This window comes from Lutra lutra, chromosome 13 (assembly GCF_902655055.1).
Source record: "Lutra lutra chromosome 13, mLutLut1.2, whole genome shotgun sequence".
Classification (NCBI taxonomy): domain Eukaryota; kingdom Metazoa; phylum Chordata; class Mammalia; order Carnivora; family Mustelidae; genus Lutra; species Lutra lutra.
The window spans coordinates 5,206,501-5,226,241 of record NC_062290.1 but is presented as its reverse complement, the minus strand read 5'-3'; the positions used below and the strand labels follow the sequence as shown (position 1 = coordinate 5,226,241).

Below are 19,741 nucleotides of genomic sequence, written 5' to 3'. Positions count from 1 at the left end.
GCTGCACCTCAGCCCTGTTAATCCACTCTTAACTGTATTGCTGGTTGTGTGTCTTAGATGCTTATTTGGCAGATGGTACTGTAGAGAAAGGACATTTATTCGGCAAATGATTGTTGAGTGCGTAACACAAGTTGTAGGAGACCTTGTTTTTGGATAGTTAAGTATTAGAGAATCATTTCTAATTTTCTGAGGTGGGATTATGGCTTTATGGTTCTGCAGGGGAAGACAGACTTGTACAAGATGGCAGGCTGAAGCCCTTGAGGTCAGAGTGTCAGGACTAGAGTGGCTGGGGGGCGGGGAGGGAGATGCCCCGTGAGCAATCTGTGGGTATGTGTCCAGTGCGTGAACTTGCTGAGGCATGTGGGAGTTGTTGAGGGGGGACATTTTCCCTTCTTCTCTTCTAGCTTCGTTGGCTACCCTAGTCATAATTAAATTGGCATAAAACAGATTACCAGGAGGGAAACGTTTAATTTTGTACAGAGCTCCACAAAGACCTGAGAGACCCAAAGGCAGTTGGGCAGTGGGAGCTTGTGTGCCATCCTGCGCTAAGGAAAAAGGGGGGTGGGGCCTGGGACTTCAGAGGGCGGGAACACCATTCACGGGAAGAGGAGGAGAGCAAATGTTTGGTAAATAAATGTTTGCCCTGCCTGCGAATAAACCTTTCTGATACGAGAAGTTATCTCTGGCAGTCATCTCGGAAGACAGCCCTATCTCAACTCTTTCAGGCTCTGAAAGAGAAGCCAAAAAGCTTTCCCTGAGGCTACGGCCGTAACACCCTGAACACGCCCGGTCGTCTGTTCTCAGGAAGCCTTCCCTGAGCCTGCTGGGTCTTCACTGCCTTCAGCCAGAATAGTCTGCACCAGAGGGGTGTAGTTGGGGTGGCCCCTTCTCCCCTCCGCGCACCTGGCTCTTCTCTCAGCTTCTGTGTTGGGAAGTGTTTACAGTGAGAAAAGGTGGAAGAAGAAAAATCTGCCTGGGTTGTTGAGCAGGTTGTGGGAGGACTGGAGGCCAGAAACACAGGTTACTTCTCTCCTTTCCCAAGCCTTTCTCTTTCTCTTGAATCCTACTTCCTGGAAGATAGTAAGGAGTCGTAATTGTACAGAGACCACTTACTGCTGTTCCATAAAACACATCAGCAGCTCTCACTTTGCTGACTTCAGACATTAGTTTAAAAACAACTTCTTCAACATTACCTCCCCTCCACCTACTCCCTGCTTTCCCCTCGCCTTCATCTTCCCTCCCACCCTGAATGTGCCTCCTACCACATCCTGAGACGGTCTCCGGCCGCATCTCCAGAATGCATGGAAGAGCGCAGCGGGAGAGGCGGCTAGGAGCCTTCAAAAAAGGCAAGGGGTTGCCAGGTGGCTCATAACAGCAGAGTTGAGAAAGTGCCAGAAGCCTCATTCACCATGTTTGTGCAGCTTTTCCACATGATGGGAAATACCCATTGAGATAATTCATTTCCCACCAGTTTTTTTTTTTTAACCCAAACCCTAACTTGGTCATAGGAGTCAGGATGTTGGCCAGTGACTAACCTTTATGTGTACCCTAAGTTGTCAGATGTTAAGATGACAGAACTTTAAAAAAAAGAAGGAAAGGAAAAAAGTTTGCAGGCTGCTCTGTCTTGCAGATACAGGAGGATTTACCGCCAGGTATCTACAAGACGGGCAAGTCTAGCCGGGCTTTCAGAGCCGTTCAGGAACGTTAACGTGTGTACACCTTCCCCCTCGACGCGGCTCCCACTACACCAAGGCGGCGGGGTTCTTTCAGGGCTGCGGCGGGGAGTTCTGTGAACCGCGGGAAAGCTCGCAGAGAGGCTGTGCGGTGAGGTCGCCGCGAGAGGCATCTACCATGGCCACACTGAGGGTGAGGGCGCTTAGGGATTTAGGTACCTGTGCAGACGAAGTAACAGTGCTGCTCTGAGTTTTAAGAAAGATACAACATTTTGCATAGAAGTTCACGGTGTCATAGACCCAGAAACTCAGTCATGCAGAGGGTACTGAGCCTCAGCTGCTGGAGAGGAACAGCCTGAGGAGAGGGACAGGCGGGGGGTGCTGCCGCCGCTCTCTGCCCTTCCTGACACTTGAAACCTGGCCACCAGTTTTTTTCCTTTTATTTCCATATTCCACGTGATTAAATTGGCTCCCAGAATACTTACTATTATTACAGAGAGAGTTTCACTATAAATTCTTACTATTTCTCACCATGAAATAGATCTCTACATTTTACTTTTCGCGTATTTGAAGAAGCTAATCTCTCAGGTGCTGCACTTAGGGAGGAGACAATAGAGGCGCAGAGCGGCAGAGACGGGCGGGAGGAGGGACTCCGGAGCGCCGAGGGGCCTGTGAAATCAGGGCTGCGCCAGGAGGACTTGCGGGCCTGTCCTCGGGGTCTGACGCATCTGCCCTGCTGTGCCAGCTGTGGTCCTTTATGGGGCCTTCGGCTCTGATTCAGATACACAGAATCTGAAGTCCTACACTCTTTTTTTTTTTTTTTTTTTAAGATTTATTTTATTTGAGGGCGAGAGAGAGAAGCAGACTCCCTGCTGGGCAAGGACCCTGAGATCATGACCTGAGCTGAAATCAAGAGTCGGACACTTATCCGACTGAGCCATCCAGGTTCCCCCTAAACTCATTTTTTTTTTTTAAAGATTTTATTTATTTATTTGACAGACAGAGATCAAAGTAGGCAGAGAGGCAGGCAGAGAGGGGGGAAGGCAGGCTTCCTGCCGAGCAGAGAGCCCGAAGCGGGGCTCAATTCCAGGACCCTGGGATCATGACCTGAGCTGAAGGCAGAGGCTTTAACCCACTGAGCCACCCAGGCGCCCCCTAAACTCATTTCTTTCTTTTTTTTTTTTTTTTAAAGATTTTATTTATTTATTTGACAGAGAGAGAGATCACAAGTAGACAGAGAGGCAGGCAGAGAGAGGGGAAGGGAAGCAGGCTCCCTGCTGAGCAGAGAGCCCGATGCGGGACTCGATCCCAGGACCCTGAGATCATGACCTGAGCCGAAGGCAGCGGCCCAACCTACTGAGCCACCCAGGCGCCCCCCTAAACTCATTTCTTAAACTCTGTTTGAAAGCTTAGAAGAAGGATTCTCACTAAGATTTCTGCCTCTGCCAGTTTGAGGTTTTCTCTGTAGCAGTTTACAAATAATTAAATTATGGAAATACTAGAAAACGGTACTTTCTCAGAGCAGTGTTGCAGGGTGCATCACATGGAAGGGAAAGATGAATTAGAAAATGACTGTGGTTCTAGGATATACACATTATTTATAGATGAGCATTAATCTCATTCCATCGGAAGCAGCTGCTGTAGCCCTTCCCAAGTTTTCTGAGGAGGAGCTTAGTAGAATGCAGTCATTTTCCATTCAAAACTCATGTATCAGATGTGTTCATATGTATTAAATCATTGTCCTAGGATAATAAATTTAATTCCATTGTTTGTAATAACCGAATCTTGAGTTACTGCAAAATTTTTTAGAAAGTGTCCATTTGGCTACAAGACAGTTATTATGGTAAATTTAGAAACGTCATTTTGACAAATGATGAAACAAGTTCTTGTTTTCTTTAAATTCAAGTGATTGTTAGATCCTTTAAACTTGGAATGCTGTGGGATTATGAAAAGCAGTTTCAGCTGAAATGAAGCAGCTGTAAGTCTAACTGTATGCACATTTTGGCGGGAAAGATTAGAGATTAGAAAATGGCTCTCATTGGGGCGCCTGGGTGGCTCAGTGGGTAAAGCCGCTGCCTTCGGCTCAGGTCATGATCCCAGGGTCCTGGGATCGAGCCCCGCATCGGGCTCTCTGCTCGGCAGGGAGCCTGCTTCCTCCTCTCTCTCTGCCTGCTTGTGATCTCTCTCTGTCAGATAAATAAATGAATAAATAAAAGAAAAAAGAAAATGGCTCTCATTCTTGCTCATCATATGAACTTAAGAGTTATTTAGGAATAACACGGAGGACATTGGGAGATGGAGAGGATAAGTGAGTTGGGGGAAATCAGGAGGAGACTGAGAAACAAACTGAGGGTTTTGGAGGGAAGGGGGGGTGGGAAGAAAGAGCCTGGTGGTGGGCATTAAGGAGGGCACGGATTGCATGGAGCACTGGGTGTGGTGCATAAACAATGAATTTTGGAACACTGAAAAAAAATTTATAAATAAATAGTTATTTAACTTAGGGCACTTGGGTGGCTCAGTTCGGCTCAGGTCATGATCTCGGGGTCCTGGGATTGATCCCCTCATCGGGCTTCCTGCCGCTCTGCCTACTTGTGCTCTCTGTCAAATAAATAAAATCTTTAAAAAAAAAAAAAAGTTACTTAACTTTTCTATTGTTATTTGTACACTGAGTACAAATTTTTGGTTTATATACAAAAATGTGAAGATTAAGAAAATGAAAACTTAGAAATAAATGACTGACTTATTGATCCATTTTGTGCAGAAATGAGGTGGTCAGCGCTGGAGGACCCCATGGCAGTGCTCTCTTAGCAGCCTGCATGTCACTGCACTTTATAATGTACTTATGTAACAGCCCTCATCTTCTCAAAATAATATGGAAAAACCTGAAGGGCAGGAGCTCTGTCTTCTTCTGGTACAGAGTGGGCACTTAGTAAATACTGAACCAAGTAAATATTGAACTAATTCCTGCTCCCCAAGTTGGAATTCTGGATGCCTCCTTTTCTCCTCCAGACAGTTTTTATTGGACTTCTGGCTTCTGTAGTATTTTTAGTATAATACTAATTTCAGATATATTGTATTTTCAGATTCATTTGTGGGTGATGGGTGAAGGAAGAATGTCATAGACTAACCAGGTGTCATAATTTTAACCATAGATAATGACTTCAGTGGTTTCTTTTAAAGTCCATTAGAAGTTTAGATAACCAATGTATACGTCTGTTTTTGGTACTCATTCTGGTTATAATTTAGAGACTGTCCATTCAAGCTTCTGAGCATTCAGGGTACATTCCAAGATAGAGGAAGCCTCTGCATTAGGAAAACCGTGTGATAAAGAGAATCCACATGGATTCAGGTGTGAATGTGATCAGGCAGTTCTGTGATTTCCGGTGTAGAATGGAGGTGGGGAGTGACAGAAACGAACATCTCAGGGATCTCTAGTTTAGTTTCAGCCTCTCTCTCAACAGATCTCTGTTGTTGTTAACAGCCCTTATTCTCTAAGAATATCAGGGATTTTTTTTCCCCTTCTCTGTGCTAATGAAATGGTCACCAAATAATAAAATGGTAAAACAGTGCACATTTTTAGATTATGAGATCAGCACAGTCCCTGAGTAATTTGTAGGTTGTACCATTAGCCCTGCAGACGTTTTCCTTTTCATGCCTTTCTCCCCACATCCCTGTCTTCCAATTAAAGAAGACTAACGTGTATGTTTTATTTATGGAGAAGTTTTTCTCAATTTTTATTTCTGATAATCTAAGATTATCTTGTAGCTTAGCTTTTTAGGATATCTCCAGTTAGTTCATAGTTTGTGAACAAGTCCTAAAAAGGAAATGACTCTCTCTCATTCTTAAAATGTTCATACAACATATTCCTTCTGTTTTGTTTAAAGCCAGGGAAGGATGGCCATACATACATCTGTGGGACCCTGTGTAAGAAGCAGGAACATGGGTGTGAAGGGGCTGAGTGTGTGCTTTCTGCATGTGTATATGGTAGAAGGGGGGACTCTGGGTGAGTGCGTGCTTTTCCACAGGTCTCGGCCACCTTTGCAGCCAGTCTGGTCAGCAGCCCGGCCATTGGAGCATACCTTTCAGCCAGTTACGGAGACAGCCTTGTTGTGCTGGTGGCCACAGTGGTGGCTCTTCTGGACATCTGTTTCATCTTACTGGCTGTTCCAGAATCTCTGCCGGAGAAAATGAGACCGCTTTCCTGGGGAGCTAAGATTTCTTGGAAACAAGCCGACCCGTTTGCGGTAAATATCCATTTCTTTCTCCAGTAAAAATAGAAAAAAAAAATTAATCGCCCATAAGGCACTGAAGTTGTCTATGCACCCAGGAATATGTAGGATTCATATTTCTTTCCTTTTTAAAATTTTTTTATTAGGAAGAGAGGGATGGGCAAAAGGAAAAGGAGAGATACAGTCTCGTGTGTTCCATGCCCAGCATGGAGCTCAACTCGGTGTTCTGTCTCCTGAGTCAGACACTTAACCAACTAAGCCACCCAGGTGCCCCTAGAATTTATTTTTAAGTCAAGCATGTGGTAGGTACCCTAAGAAAAGAGAGAAAAAAAATGTCCGCTTAATCCCGATGAATGTAGGGAAGAGGTTTTTTCTTACTGCATGGTTGTTTTCACTTTTTTTTTTGTAAACAAAATGAAGGTGGCTGTTTGAATTGTTCATTTTCATTCACTTAAATTCAGAAAAGATGAATAGATTTGGTCTGCCTAAAGTAATTATTTTCTAGGTTGTTAATATACATCCACTTTGACCAGAGGCTTTGAACCTGTATCGTGCAGGTTGAACGGATTCTTTGTTTTCTGTAACTTTTTAAAAATTTTGGCTTTTTTGGGGGGGCGGATCCTATTAACAAATAGAAAAAGTACTGAGAAGAATCCTATCCCTCTCTTTTTCCTACCTCATCTGACTTGAAATTGTTCTTGAAGAAAATAATGTGCAGAAAAAAACCAGAGATTTGACTGCGGTTTTTAATCATCCAAATTGACTTTTCAGGAAAAATATGTTAAAAGGAAAATAACTCATCAAATTCTTTTCTGAAAAGGTCCCTCAGGTCCCAACCTGAGGACCCTGCTCATTTTGTTTGTGCTGTGATATCAGACATGGAGAAGAAGGTGCTTGGAGAACGAACTCGGGTGTGGACCTGGGCTCCCGTCAGGCCTCCCACTTTCTTGTCACGTAGTGATCAAGTTGCGCGTGGCAACTCCTCTGTGAAGTAGGAGTACTCTGACGCCCCAGTACTCTGCTGCCTGAGTACTCCTCCAGGGCTGCCGCAGGGCGTACTGGGAATGTATGTAAATGAACCAGTCACATGTCTGTGCAGCAGGTCTCCACAGACATGAGCAGTTTTGCTATTCATCATATGAAGGTTACAGTTACGGTGACCCTAGAATCCAGTGAAGCACTCTCCAGTACTTAGACAGCAACACACCTTTTGATCTTAGCAACAATTCTGTGTAAAAAGGAATGTAAGAAGGACTTTTAGACAAAGTTGTAACATTCAAAAGTTACTGGTCAGAGACTCTTGTTGTCACTGACCCGCATGGTGGGAGCATATTTATTTGTCGACCAGTTTTACAGGAAAATTGAGTATTAACATCTTAAAGAATATAGTAAATTTATATTTTATAAAAACCCTGAACCGTTTATGGATTTAAAAGTGTTGTATTATGAATGAAGGAGAGAGATGAGATTTTCTTAAATGGTTCCGAAGCAGTGTTTTTTCAGCGTCTGTTTATAGGGTGTGAACCAGTATGGTTAACAAAGATGAACAAGTATTTGTGGGGTTTTTTGTTTTGGTTTTAAGCTATAATATTTCAAACATAAAACTTTGAAATTAGAGGACTTGTAACCATAGAGTTAATGTTTACCTACTTTTGTAGTCCCTTCGACTTTTATAATCCACCGTAATAAAACAAAACAATGAAGCCCATGTCCTGGAATGCCAGTGACTCTAGTGTGGCCGACTGTTTATGTGTTTCTCTTTCTGCTTATTCCTAGTCACTGAAGAAGGTTGGAAAAGATTCTACTGTCTTATTAATTTGCATCACCGTATTTCTTTCATACCTTCCTGAGGCTGGACAGTATTCAAGTTTTTTTCTCTATCTCAGACAGGTGGGTAGTGTGTGCCTAGTAGGTTTAGGACATGAAGAAAACCAAAGGTTAGGATCTAAAACTATTTTGGGGAAATAGTTACAGAAATAGTTTACAGAAAAAGCGTGGACTTGCTTCCAGTATAGTACGTGTAGGCCGTGACATATAATTAGCAGTTGAGGTTGGGCGCCTGGGTGGCTCAGTGGGTTAAGCCTCTGCTTTTGGCTCAGGTCATGATCTCAGGGTCCTGGGATCGAGTCCCGCATCAGGCTCTCTGCTCAGCAGGGAGCCTGCTTCCTCCTCTCTCTCTCTCTCTCTGCCTGCCTCTCTGCCTACTTGTGATCTCTGTCTGTCAAATAAATAAAATCTTTAAAAAAAATAATTAGCAGTTGAGGAAACTTTAATATGATATTTTAAAATATTATAAAGTGTTTACTCTTGAAAAAATTTCCCTGAGAATTAGCATAAGGAAAATCTATCAGAATGTTTTAAATCTTCATTAAATTTCAGAGAGAGGGCAAGTTTGACCTGACCTGACCTGACCTGGGCCACCTTCAGTAGAGGCCGTGTAACCGCTGCTGCAGGCGTCCAGGGGGCTCACAAGCAAGAATCAAAATCATCCCTGATCTTTTTCTCTTTAAAAGTTTAAACTCCCCCTTGTCCCCCAAAAAGGCAGTTGACTTAAGGCAATTTAAAAACAAGCTCCCTTTCCAACTTTTTTATTTCAGTTCTCTGGGATTGTGCAGACAGGAGTTGCCTTCCATTAGCAACCCTGCCCTTGTCTTTACTGATTTCCCTGGAAGTCCTACTAGGGGCTCCCTCCACATGGCAGAGCAGGCCTCCTCCTAAGATAAATTCCTCTACTTATGGAGATATTTTAAATTGAAACTTGTTAAATTCACCATTCTCACAGTTTTCGTGAAAATGTGAGACTATTATTTTCTATGGTGGCATACAAGGAAAACTGTTTTTCAACCAGTTCTTTTCAGTTTGTTCATTCTGAGTGGGCAGATGCTAGAGATTTAGTGGGAGGACTGGTGAAATAGCATGTTTAATGTAGAAAATTAATCTGCATCTCTAAGTTATGCATTAAATTAACTGCATTTAAATGTAGGAAAAATGGGAAAGTTAAGGAGGTGAAAAATCTTCTCATTCCTTCAGAAAAAACAGGTTTTTCTTTCTACCCTTTATTTCTGTACATATTGCTTATGCCACTGCCGCACTGAACAGTAAATCAGAATCATCTGTTATTTTGTATTTGTGCGCGCTTTTAAGAGCAGTTCACACACACACATTTGAATTAAAATTGCATTAGGCATTTCTAAATCATATATCTGATAAGGAGCCTGTATCAAGTATTAACTTTTATAAATGAATAAAAGGACAGCCCAATTGAAAAATTTCAAAAAAAGATTGAATAGATACCTGTCCAAGGAAGAGTCACAAATGGCAAATAAGGACATGAAAAGATGCTTGACATTAGCCACCAGAGAAGTGCAAATCAAAACGAGCTACCACTTCACACCTGCCGCAGTCAGACAGACAGAAGGTATGGTGAAACGCAAACTCACACAGGCTGGTAGGAACATAAGATGGGGTGGAAGAGAGTCTGGCGGTCCCTCGAGGTGTTCAACATAGGGTTTCTAGCGAGACTGTTCCTACTTATGTAGCCAAGAGAAATGAAAACATAGGTCTACGGAGAAACTTTTATACAAATATTTATAATAGCCAAAAAGCAGAAATAGTTGATGGAATGTATTGACAAATGGCGGCATATCTGTGTGGCGGGATGTTACTGTTCGGCAGTGAGCAGCAGTAAAGCGCTGTACCTGCAGCAGCGTGGACGCCCTGGGAAAATACTGTGCTGAATCAGATACCAGGACCATATGTGGCTTTCTTTTACATGAAAGGCTCAGAAGAAACAAACCCAGAGACAGGAAGTGTATCACTGGCTGGACAGAGGGACAGGCTGGGGGAATGCGACTCCTGATGGGGCAGGAGGACTGATGACGTCTTCTACAGTTGACTCTGGTGGTGGCCGGCCAACTCTCTTGAGCATTCTCAAGCCACTGGATTGTATACTTCTAATGGGGGAACTGTAGGATACTTAAGTCCTGTCTTGATAAAGTTGCTTTAAATGTATGTTTATACTTAGATTTACAAATACAGGCTGAGAAATAATCCCTAAATAAGGCTACTTTCCAGGTTCCATTTTTTTTTTTTTTTAAGTTGCATTTAATTAGTGAGTAATAGGCCTTTGCTTGTTGGCAGCACTGACCGGGGAACCTGAGATTCTAGCTCTTTTATTACCTAGTTATGTGACTGGAAGCAAGGCAATCATTTATTAAATAATAGAATGCATACAATAATTTTTAATTCCTTTTCCTGATTTTTACAGGATTTCAGTAGAGGACAAAAATATTTGACTTTTTTAAAACCTGGTATTTAAAACCTAAAGTTTTAGGCCTGTCAGAGCTTCTGTTAAGGTTAAGAGGCTTAGAAATTATTGCCAGCTCACTTCAATTGCTTCTAGAATCACCATGGAAGCTTTTTAAAACATGCCTGTGCCTGGGCCCAGAGAGTCTGATTTAATTGGTCTCAAATGGGTTACAGTATTTCATTGCCTACCCTCCTCCTCTTCTCTGTTGCCCACGTGATTTAAATGGGCAGCCGAGGTTGAGAGCCACTGACTTGGCTACTGAGCAGATTCTCTATTGGGAGGACCAAAAGTCAGATCATTTTCTTCATGTTCTCTCTAGTGTTCGATGATAATATATTTGTCTCCTATTATTTTTATATAAAGTATCTGTATTACAAAAGTGTTTCCTTTCCTTTTCCACAGGTCATAGGTTTTGGATCTATTAAGATTGCAGCATTCATAGCTATGGTAGGCATTCTGTCTATTGTGGCTCAGGTGAGTGTCCTTTCAGCCATTTTTTCTTTATCATTTTTATCTGGAAATAACTGGAGTTACAGGAAACTGCAAAGAAATGTTCATGGGGAGCCCCTACACCCCTCTGCCATTAACCCCCTCCTCCCCTGCCATGCTAACATCTCTTGTATCTGTGGTACAACATCAGACCCAGTCAACAGGCATTGATACAGTCTACAGAACCATCTTTTTTTTTTTTTTTTTTTTTTTTTTTTTTCTGGAGAGGCACGGTGGGTTGCGGGGGGTGTGTAGAGGCAGAGAGAGTCTGGAGCAGACTCCATCCAGCACAGAGCCCGACACAGGGCTCAATCTCATGATCCCTGAGATCATGACCTGTGCTGAAATCAACAGGAGGATGCTCTGGGGTGCCTGGGTGGCTCAGTGGGTTAAAGCCTCTGCCTTCGGCTCAGGTCGTGATCCCGGGGTCCTGGGATCGAGCCCCACGTCGGGCTCTCTGCTCAGCAGGGAACCTGCTTCCCTCTTTCTGCCTGCCTTTCTGCCTGTGACCTCTCTGTCAAATAAATAAAAATCTTTTTTAAAAAAAAAAAGGATGCTCAACCGACTGAGCCACCCAGGCACCCCAGAACCATCATTTTTAATAGGATGTTGAAATTGTAATTTAGGAGGAATTTAATACAACTTCTCATTAGTTTTTAGGATACCTGTCACCTCTACTAGTCAGTTCAGCAAGTAACAGCTTGCTTTTACAACCACCAATCCTCTAACTCCAGATATTGCAAAATAAGCTTAAAATACAGAAACACTTTTTTGGTTAATGAGGAAAGTTTAGTAGCAGGAAAACAAAAATGAAATCAGTAACTCTTCCAAACTGTGCTATCCCCAGGACTGAAGAGATGTGGTAAATGAGTGCATTAGAATATATGAAATGAGTAAACATTAAAATTTCCCCATCTACTATTCTAAGTAAAAGGACCACAAAAGGCAGGATATGTGACCTTTGAATGAACTCACTGACATGCCTGGGTGTGTTCACAGTATCACATGGAAGTGCCTAGAGGTCATTCCCTGAAATGGCTTCATGCGGCTCTAGAGCGTGGGGGCCAGCAGTGCGCTCTTCAAGGAGAGACCAGAAGGCTGTGAAACTGTGTTGCCCAAACATTAGAGCTGACAAGGCTCAAAGGAGTGCAGTAAGGCAAAAAAAAAGCCTGTTTTGTCAGTGAATGTAAATTATGTTGAACTTGCAAGTTGCTTCTGATTCTGGTTTGCATTTATAGCAACTCTGTCTATTGAGTTAATCCAGACTCCTCTTTCATCCTCTGTCTTTACAAACAATCTGAGTTAGTCGTTTTTAGTAGAGCATACATTTGTTAAAGTCAGACTTGCCTTAGTCCAGCTCTCTGACACTGTTAACTCCCCGCAGAATCCCGCATATTCTGTAATGCGCCCAGTCGGGGTTCGCTCTTCCCTGGTGGTGAAGCGACTGGCGTTTCTCCAAGGAGTCCGAGTCCTGTCCTTCTCAATCAGGATAATTGGTGAACAGCTATCATGACCTTTTGGAAAGTGCTAGCAAAGCATTAGATAAACAGGCTTTGGTGAGGGGCTGAAGGCTCGGAGCCCCCACAGCTCAACTTGAGCTCTGTCAGTACTGCGTGGCTTCCCCACACTCGGGCCAGGGTGTGCACCCGTAGCGGCCCCTCTGGTCATGGTGAATGGGCCCCCCCGTCAAGCTGGCATCGGAGCCGTGACTCATGGCTTCTCAGGATTATCCCCTTTGTTTTTACAGACTGTCTTTCTTACCATCTTGATGAGATCATTGGGGAATAAGAATACTGTCCTCCTGGGCTTGGGCTTCCAGATGTTCCAGTTAGCCTGGTATGGTTTTGGATCTCAGGCCTGGTAAGCCTCTCCTTTGGATCCTCATAAACTAATAGAAGCATCTTTCAGAGGAACTCGAGTTGGCTGAATGTGATGGGAGGGAAGCGAGGGTTATTTTGCCGGTTGATGTACTCGACATTTCAAAAAGGGTGTTTAGACTTAATTTGCAGAAGGATGGAGCTAAGTAATCTCACATTATTTGTTAAGATTGCCTTTGCCTCAGCAGTGAAGTTCTTATTTAATTGGATGTGTACTTTTTAAACACATTTGTCAATTTTTAGTGACCTCACATAGTCCACCAGACAAGGAAAAATGACTGGTTATAGTGGGGTTCACTGCTGTAATTAACTGAGTGACTCTGGGTAGTGACATAACCTTTATAACCTAGAACATCTGAGTTAGACGAACACGAAGAGCTCCTCCAAAACCATGTGTGCCCTGAGGCGGTTACTACTGCCCACATATTAGATGCCCACAGACAGGAAGTTCAGAATAAGCCCTCAGGAGTAAGAAGCGTATGTGCCTGCTTACCGAAGACCTGATTTTCTGTGTTGGGTTTACGTACGAGAGTTGATCCTCACTTTACTCCTATAAATTGATGATGTAACGTAAGAGGAGCTAGAAATGCGCTCAGTGGTTCAGTGGTTGATTCTTTTTTTTTTTTTTTTTTTTAAGATTTTATTTATTTGACAGACAGAGATCACAAGTAGGCAGAGAGGCAGGCAGAGAGAGAGGAGGAAGCAGGCTCACCGCTGAGCAGAGAGCCCGATGCGGGACTCGATCCCAGGACCCTGAGATCATGACCTGAGCCGAAGGCAGCGGCTTAACCCACTGAGCCACCCAGGCGCCCCATGATACTTCTTGTTCTTGAAGATTCCAGTCACGTAAATTTTGGTACTTCAGTAGCTGATTTGGTCAGACTTGTTCTATGTTTAAAAGATTTTGTTGACCTGCAGGGTTTTTTCTCTTCAGTAAGGATGTACACATTAGCCTCCCCAAGGAGATCTGTCCAGACAGGTTTTCAGCCCCATTAGGACCTCACTTTGCTCACACTCATACTTTCTACTTCAGTTCCTTTCATAGTGACCCTGAACTTCAGGTCTCTATTGTTTCCGTTGGTGGCACGTGACACTTGCTTGAGGGGTAGCAAACCGAGCAGCCCGAGGGCAGTGTGAAGGTGAGAATTACAGACAGAAAAGTGGAATATCACTGAGAAAGATGTGGTATTTATAGAAACAAATCTTTCTGAACTTCACTGAACTTCTACATTTAAAGATGGTAATGGGCAAACAAGGAGGAAGAACAGATTTCGAAGGAGGGAACGTGAAATAATGAAATCTTCCCAGCTGTGAAGTAATCACTATTAACAGTATGACGTAGGACATTCCAGGTTTTAAAAAAAAAAAAAAAAATCCATTTTTTCTCAAAGAGGGAAAAATAAATACAACCCAACAGGAGAAAACTTTGCCGGATTGTACTCTGTAAGCTCCTCAGGGCTGGCCCTGCCGCCTGACTGCGGCCGCTCCTGTCATTGCAGGATGATGTGGGCAGCAGGGACGGTAGCCGCCATGTCCAGCATCACATTTCCAGCAGTCAGCGCCCTTGTCTCTCGGAATGCAGAGTCCGATCAGCAAGGTGAGGTCACTGTACTCGTGCTGTTTTCCTCCTTCAGCTAAGATATACCTGAAGTAAGAGAGGCTCTGAGCCTCTCTTCATGTCACAGAGCTGGTGACAGCCATGTGGTCCCTTCTTGGCAATTGTACCTTTCTATTTTCCCTCCTGCTTTGATCCTACATTCCTTAAAATCTGGACTAAGCGGTTAAGAATACTAAGGATTAGAAATAGAACTGTCCCCGCCCCCAGAAAGAACTATCCATTTTCTCCTGTCAGTTTTGAGTCCTCGTGTGTGTGTGTGACCACCAGAATGAACTGATCATTTTAAAGATGTCAAATAATGACAGACTGGACAGTAAAGCAAGGAGTTCTTTATTTAATCACCATAATCACCAACATTTCTTTAAATTCAAAATCAAAGTTCATTAGCTTAAATTAGGAAATGATTTTTTGAGGGGGTAAATAGGTGTACTTACTGTTAAATGCACAGTGAGAAGCACAATTAAAATGGAGACAACCATGTGGAGAATAGCACTCTACCATCTGGACTCTTCATCCTTCTAGAACCTCTGGCTTCTATCAGGCAGTTCCTGCTGCCAGAATTAATCCTTTCCTTCTCCATCTGTTGTTAATGGTTCACCTAAGTAGTCAGGAAGTAGTAAATTTTATAAGGAAAACCTTTTAAATGCATTAGAGCCCTTTAAAAAGTTTTAATAAAGAACTAGATTGACAGATTAATTCATTGCACTACTTTTCCACATCAAAAATTAGCCATCTTACTCGTACCCATGTTTAAAGTGTCACTTGAAGACTATAGAATCTATGTGACACCCTTTGCGAACTCCCTTGGCTGTGTCCTTGGGGCGTGTTACGTCAGCAGAAGCCAGCCCGCTGGGGAGGATGGGCACTGCCGTCACGTGTGACAGGCACCATCTGGTCTTTCATGACAGGAATTCTCTTTGGCTGTTATTATGCGTATATGTTTTAATGCAGATGTTCCTAAATGTCCGTGTACAACATTACTGGAACATACTAAGTTGAATCATATTTGAACAGTTTGACTTACGGAAACATCCATTTTCATGATTCTAGCTACTATTTTATCTGCTACATTAGAAACCAGAGATAATCTAGAAGTTGGCACTTCTGGGATTTTTCAGTGCAGGTCACCGTGAGCAGCAGAGTCTGTGTGAACGTGCTGGGAGTACACAACTTTAGGACTGCTGTGGACTCACACACAGGGCTCCAGGAGACGAAGGGCAGATTTTTGCTGTAAAAGGACTGTTAGATGAGTAAAGGAGGAAAAATCTCATTCTACAGAAAAGTGGAAATTGCCTATAAATGGAGAATATTAAAGTTTTTTTTTATTTATTATTCCGCATTTATAGGAAGGATCTAGCTGTTATGGGGGGAATTCAGCCCCAAAAGAGATTTCACAAACATCACAGTCATTTCATCTCCATATAGATCTTAGGGCAGAGAGTTAGGACATTAGAGGACATAGTAAAACCAGTAACACATTTGTGCACCAAATGAAACGATGATGGGCGAAGTCCCTAATCGTGAGATACTCTTATGAGAAGACTGGCTCCCTTCTCTTCGTTCTGACGCAGGCGTTGCCCAGGGGATCATAACTGGAATAAGAGGGCTGTGTAACGGCCTGGGCCCGGCGCTGTATGGTTTCATATTCTACATGTTCCACGTGGAACTGACGGAGTTGGAACCGGAACTGAGTTCTGACAACGCTGCCCTGCAGGTAATTTGGTGATAAGTCTAATTTTATAACCTTTATGTCTGATGGTAGCAAAATCTGAACTTAAATTTGGAGAATGTTCTTGTTCGTACAGTGTTTCTGTTGTACGTGCTACACTCAGTGCTTCCTGGGATCGAGGAAGGATCAGTTCAGTGATGTAGTATCTTCCCCCAAAGGCTGTGTCTTAATGTTGTTCAGAGTCCATTTTTACCTACACAAGTGCTCCGATCAGAATGCTGTCCGCTGGTGAAGGCCAGCGAGGCCAAGTCAAATGCGGGATGACCTAATCCCTGCCAGGAACTGAGCCAGAGCGCTGTTCTGTGTACTTCCCAGTCGTTCCTACAGTGGACATTTCCGTATAAAACCGTCCGTAGTGTTCATGAACAGCGCGCATGCTGTGAGGTTCTAGGGTGGGATTTGGAGACCCGCAGCTGCCACTTAAAAGCTGTTGAGAACTGGCGCAGAGAACAATGGTTAGTTGCCCTCTGTCGTGTTCTAAACACAGGCTCTCAGCATTTGCCTTCAGCCTTAATAAAACCTTTGCTTATGAGAAAATGATTTACTTTTTGATGCTTTGGGGGAGGCCAGGGCTAATTTTGGATTGAAGACTAACCAATCGCTTTATCTGTTTCCCCTGCCCCTCAGGGAGCGGCCATCCCAGGCCCGCCGTTTTTGTTTGGGGCGTGTATAGTTCTTATGTCCTTCCTGGTTGCCTTATTCATCCCGGAATACCGCAAAGGCAGTGGAGCCCAAAAACACAGCAGCAGCATCAGCGGCAGCCTGACGAACCCCCCCGGGCGGGGCAGTGACGAGGACATCGAGCCACTGCTGCAAGACAGCAGCATCTGGGAGCTCTCTTCCTTCGAGGAGGCCGGGAATCAGTGCACTGAGCTGTGAACTTGGCAGAAAGGGGGATTCTGTGGACGCCTTCTCTGAGAGCCGCGGGAGCCACACCACACGGAGACTTCATGGTGCTGGAGGGGAGATGCTAGTGGCGTCCTTCAGGGACAGGTGTGAGAAGTGACCCTCTCCATCCCTCTGCCCCCCCGCCCCCACTTCTGTTCCTTTTCTTCTTTTTGTGGTATATTAGAACAAGATCTAAAGTACTTTCCTGCAAATTTTGCTATCTTCAAAGTCATCTGGAATCCACACTTTGAAACTAAATTAGAAAGATTTCGTATCTTGGTGGGATGGCTTTCCTGGAGTAACTCTGGAGGCAGACCGATGGCAGTTCCTCCGTCTCCCTTTCAGTGAAGGCGCAGGGTGGGGTGGACTGCCGTCTCCGGCAAGATCTGAGCTAACAAGTCCCTGCTTCTTTTCTTCCTTCCTTCCTTCTTTCTCTGATCTGTGCCCACTCAGCCCGCGGGTGTTTCTGAGCGGCTGCTCTAAGAGTCACTCCGTATCAGGGATCTATTGCCTTTGTTCAAAGGTCAACAAAAACTCGAGTCTTACTCTCCTTCTCTCTACTTCCTATTCTTGGCTAGAATGAAATTCAGCATCGACACCTCCAGACATTAATACTGATCAGTGATAACCTTTATTAGGTAAAGGGAGATTTTCTTAAAAATTTAAATTATGAAGAACTAGCAACTCAGACCGCTAAACCTGGTGTTTTGGTCAGATCCAAGGTGATTTTACGGAAGAAGAACACACAGCAAGTATTCCGGTGGCAACACACAATGTGAAGGGAGTTTCTGAGAAAGTTTTCAGTAAGAGAAATATTCCTACGTGAGAACGAGAATTAGTGAGTGGATACCAGCGGAGTTTATATCCAAGTGCAGGCTCACAGAACACATGACAACTGTCTCGCTCCATGCTGCATCTTGTCTTCTCCGTTTTCTCGTTCATCTCACTCCTGCCTTAACTGCTCTGTTGTATGCGCCTGTTTTGCAGTCAGGTCTTTATTTCCATCTGTTTGTCTGATTTTTGCATTTCATGAGAATATGCATATCAGATTCTTTTCTAAAATATGGTGGTTTAAGAAGCTCAGTTTAACAAGTGTCTTGCTAATTTTTCGAGATGTTTTATCGACAGAAAACTTTACAGATTTATATGTATTTTGCTGCACCAGTAAATGGACCATTACCTAGGGCCCACCCACTTTAACAGAGCACCCCCCTGAAAGTTTTATAGGTATGAAATATATATGTAGATATTTGTAAGGAGTTTTAAATTTTTTTTTGATGGGGTGCTGTGTAAATCTTGTATTTATAAATGTAATGAAGGTGTTGAAAGAAAATATATATATACAACTTTTATAAAAGGATTGTGTACTGACTGAATACATTTAAAAGAAAATATATTTTGAAACCTGTTCTGCTATGAACAGAGATAACCTATCTTTTTACTATGCTGTTGGTTTTTAAGTTAAGCTTCCTAATGCATAATAAATTTGCAATGGATACTTTTATGTCTTTTATGTTTCTTTAAAGGAAATAGTATCATTGATATTTGGGTTCTCTTTTGGGTGGGTATCAACTACATTCTTAATCTTTAAGCTAATGCTAAAAAGGGGTATATTTTCAAAAAATTTTGATTTTTAGAAGACTCCCTTCAAAAACAAATCATACCTTTTTAATTTAAAATTGTTAAAAAGGAAAAAAAATTTTAAAAGGGACACAAATTTGTACACCCATTTATTGGCATTAGTCACGATAGCCAAAAGGTGGAAGCAACCCAAATGTTCGCTGTTGAATGAACAGATAAAGGAAATGTGGCATTTGGATACAATGAAATCCTCAGCCTAAGAAAGGAAGCAAATTCTGGCTCACGCCACAACATGGATGAGCACTGAAGACATGCTAAGTGAAGTAAGACAGTCACAAAAGGACATACAGTGTGGTTCCACTTTAGTCAAATTCAGACAGACAGAAAGTAGAACGATGGATGCCAGAATGGGGAGGGTTTCAGTTTTGCAAGATGGACGTGGTGAGGATGGTCGCATGAAGCTATGAATGTACTCAGTGCCCCTGAACTGTAAAAGATGGTCAACTTTATGTGATGTGTATTTTGCCACAATTTTTAAAGAATGCTCTCAGGACATCCTTACTCCTGCTTACCAAAATTACAGTTTCTTTAAGCCAGTATTACGAATGTCAAACTGGGATAAAAATCTGGTCATTTTAACCACATTTACAGTTCAGTGGTTTTTAATGTATTCACAAGGTTGCACAGCTGTTAGGGCTATCTCCAAAACATTCCCCTCATCCCAAAAAAGAAACCCCATATCCAATACCAATCACTACCAATTCTCCTTACTCCATTACCTGGCAACCAGTAATACATTTTCTGTCTCTATGGATTTGCCTGCTTGGGACATTTCCTATAAATGAAATACAATTATGTGTGACCTTTTGTGTCCAGCTTCTTAAACACAGCCTGTTTTCAAGATCCGTCCACGTTGAAGCGTGTGTCACATCCTACTCCTCTTTCAGGATGATGAATGTTCTGTCTTAAGTATGCACATTTCTTTTGTTCACTGTATCAATCAAATGTAAATGGATACTTAGCTTGTTTCCATTTTTCAGCTATTATGAATAATGATAGTATGACAATCTTGTCCAAGTTTTATGTGAACGTGCTTTCAGTTCTTAGGTATGTGACAGACTGAAATTGCTGGTTTATATGGTAACTCTGTTTAACCATTTCAGGAACCACCAAAGTCTCTTTCATAGCAGCTGCACACTTTAGGTTCCCGTCAGTAATGTAGGAGGCTTCAGTTTCTCCATATCCTTACCAGCACTTGTTCTCTGTTTTGTCATTTATAGATATTCAGGTTGTTTTAAAGTGTTTTAAAGTGGTACCTCATAGGGGTTTGGATCTCCATTTCCCTGAT

The 19,741-nt window shown here is 42.9% G+C and overlaps 1 protein-coding gene and 1 long non-coding RNA gene across 5 annotated transcripts in view; one reads left to right on the top strand and one right to left on the bottom strand.

The window, feature by feature from the left end:
* The window catches only part of MFSD14B (major facilitator superfamily domain containing 14B), a 75,375-nt gene extending 56,492 nt beyond the window's left edge, over positions 1–18,883 (top strand). For all 4 annotated transcript variants that reach the window (XM_047701066.1, XM_047701065.1, XM_047701064.1 and 1 more), the window contains 7 exons: positions 5,699–5,917; positions 7,679–7,792; positions 10,614–10,685; positions 12,448–12,560; positions 14,077–14,174; positions 15,767–15,909; positions 16,552–18,883. In XM_047701066.1, coding sequence (XP_047557022.1) covers positions 5,699–5,917; positions 7,679–7,792; positions 10,614–10,685; positions 12,448–12,560; positions 14,077–14,174; positions 15,767–15,909; positions 16,552–16,803 — 1,011 coding nt within the window. In that variant the 3' untranslated portion in view covers positions 16,804–18,883. The remainder of the gene's footprint in view (positions 1–5,698; positions 5,918–7,678; positions 7,793–10,613; positions 10,686–12,447; positions 12,561–14,076; positions 14,175–15,766; positions 15,910–16,551) is intronic.
* Positions 14,505–19,741, bottom strand: part of LOC125084000 (uncharacterized) — a 30,581-nt gene continuing 25,344 nt past the window's right edge. Inside the window, exon 3 of the long non-coding RNA XR_007122434.1 lies at positions 14,505–16,351. This is a non-coding gene — a long non-coding RNA (uncharacterized LOC125084000). The remainder of the gene's footprint in view (positions 16,352–19,741) is intronic.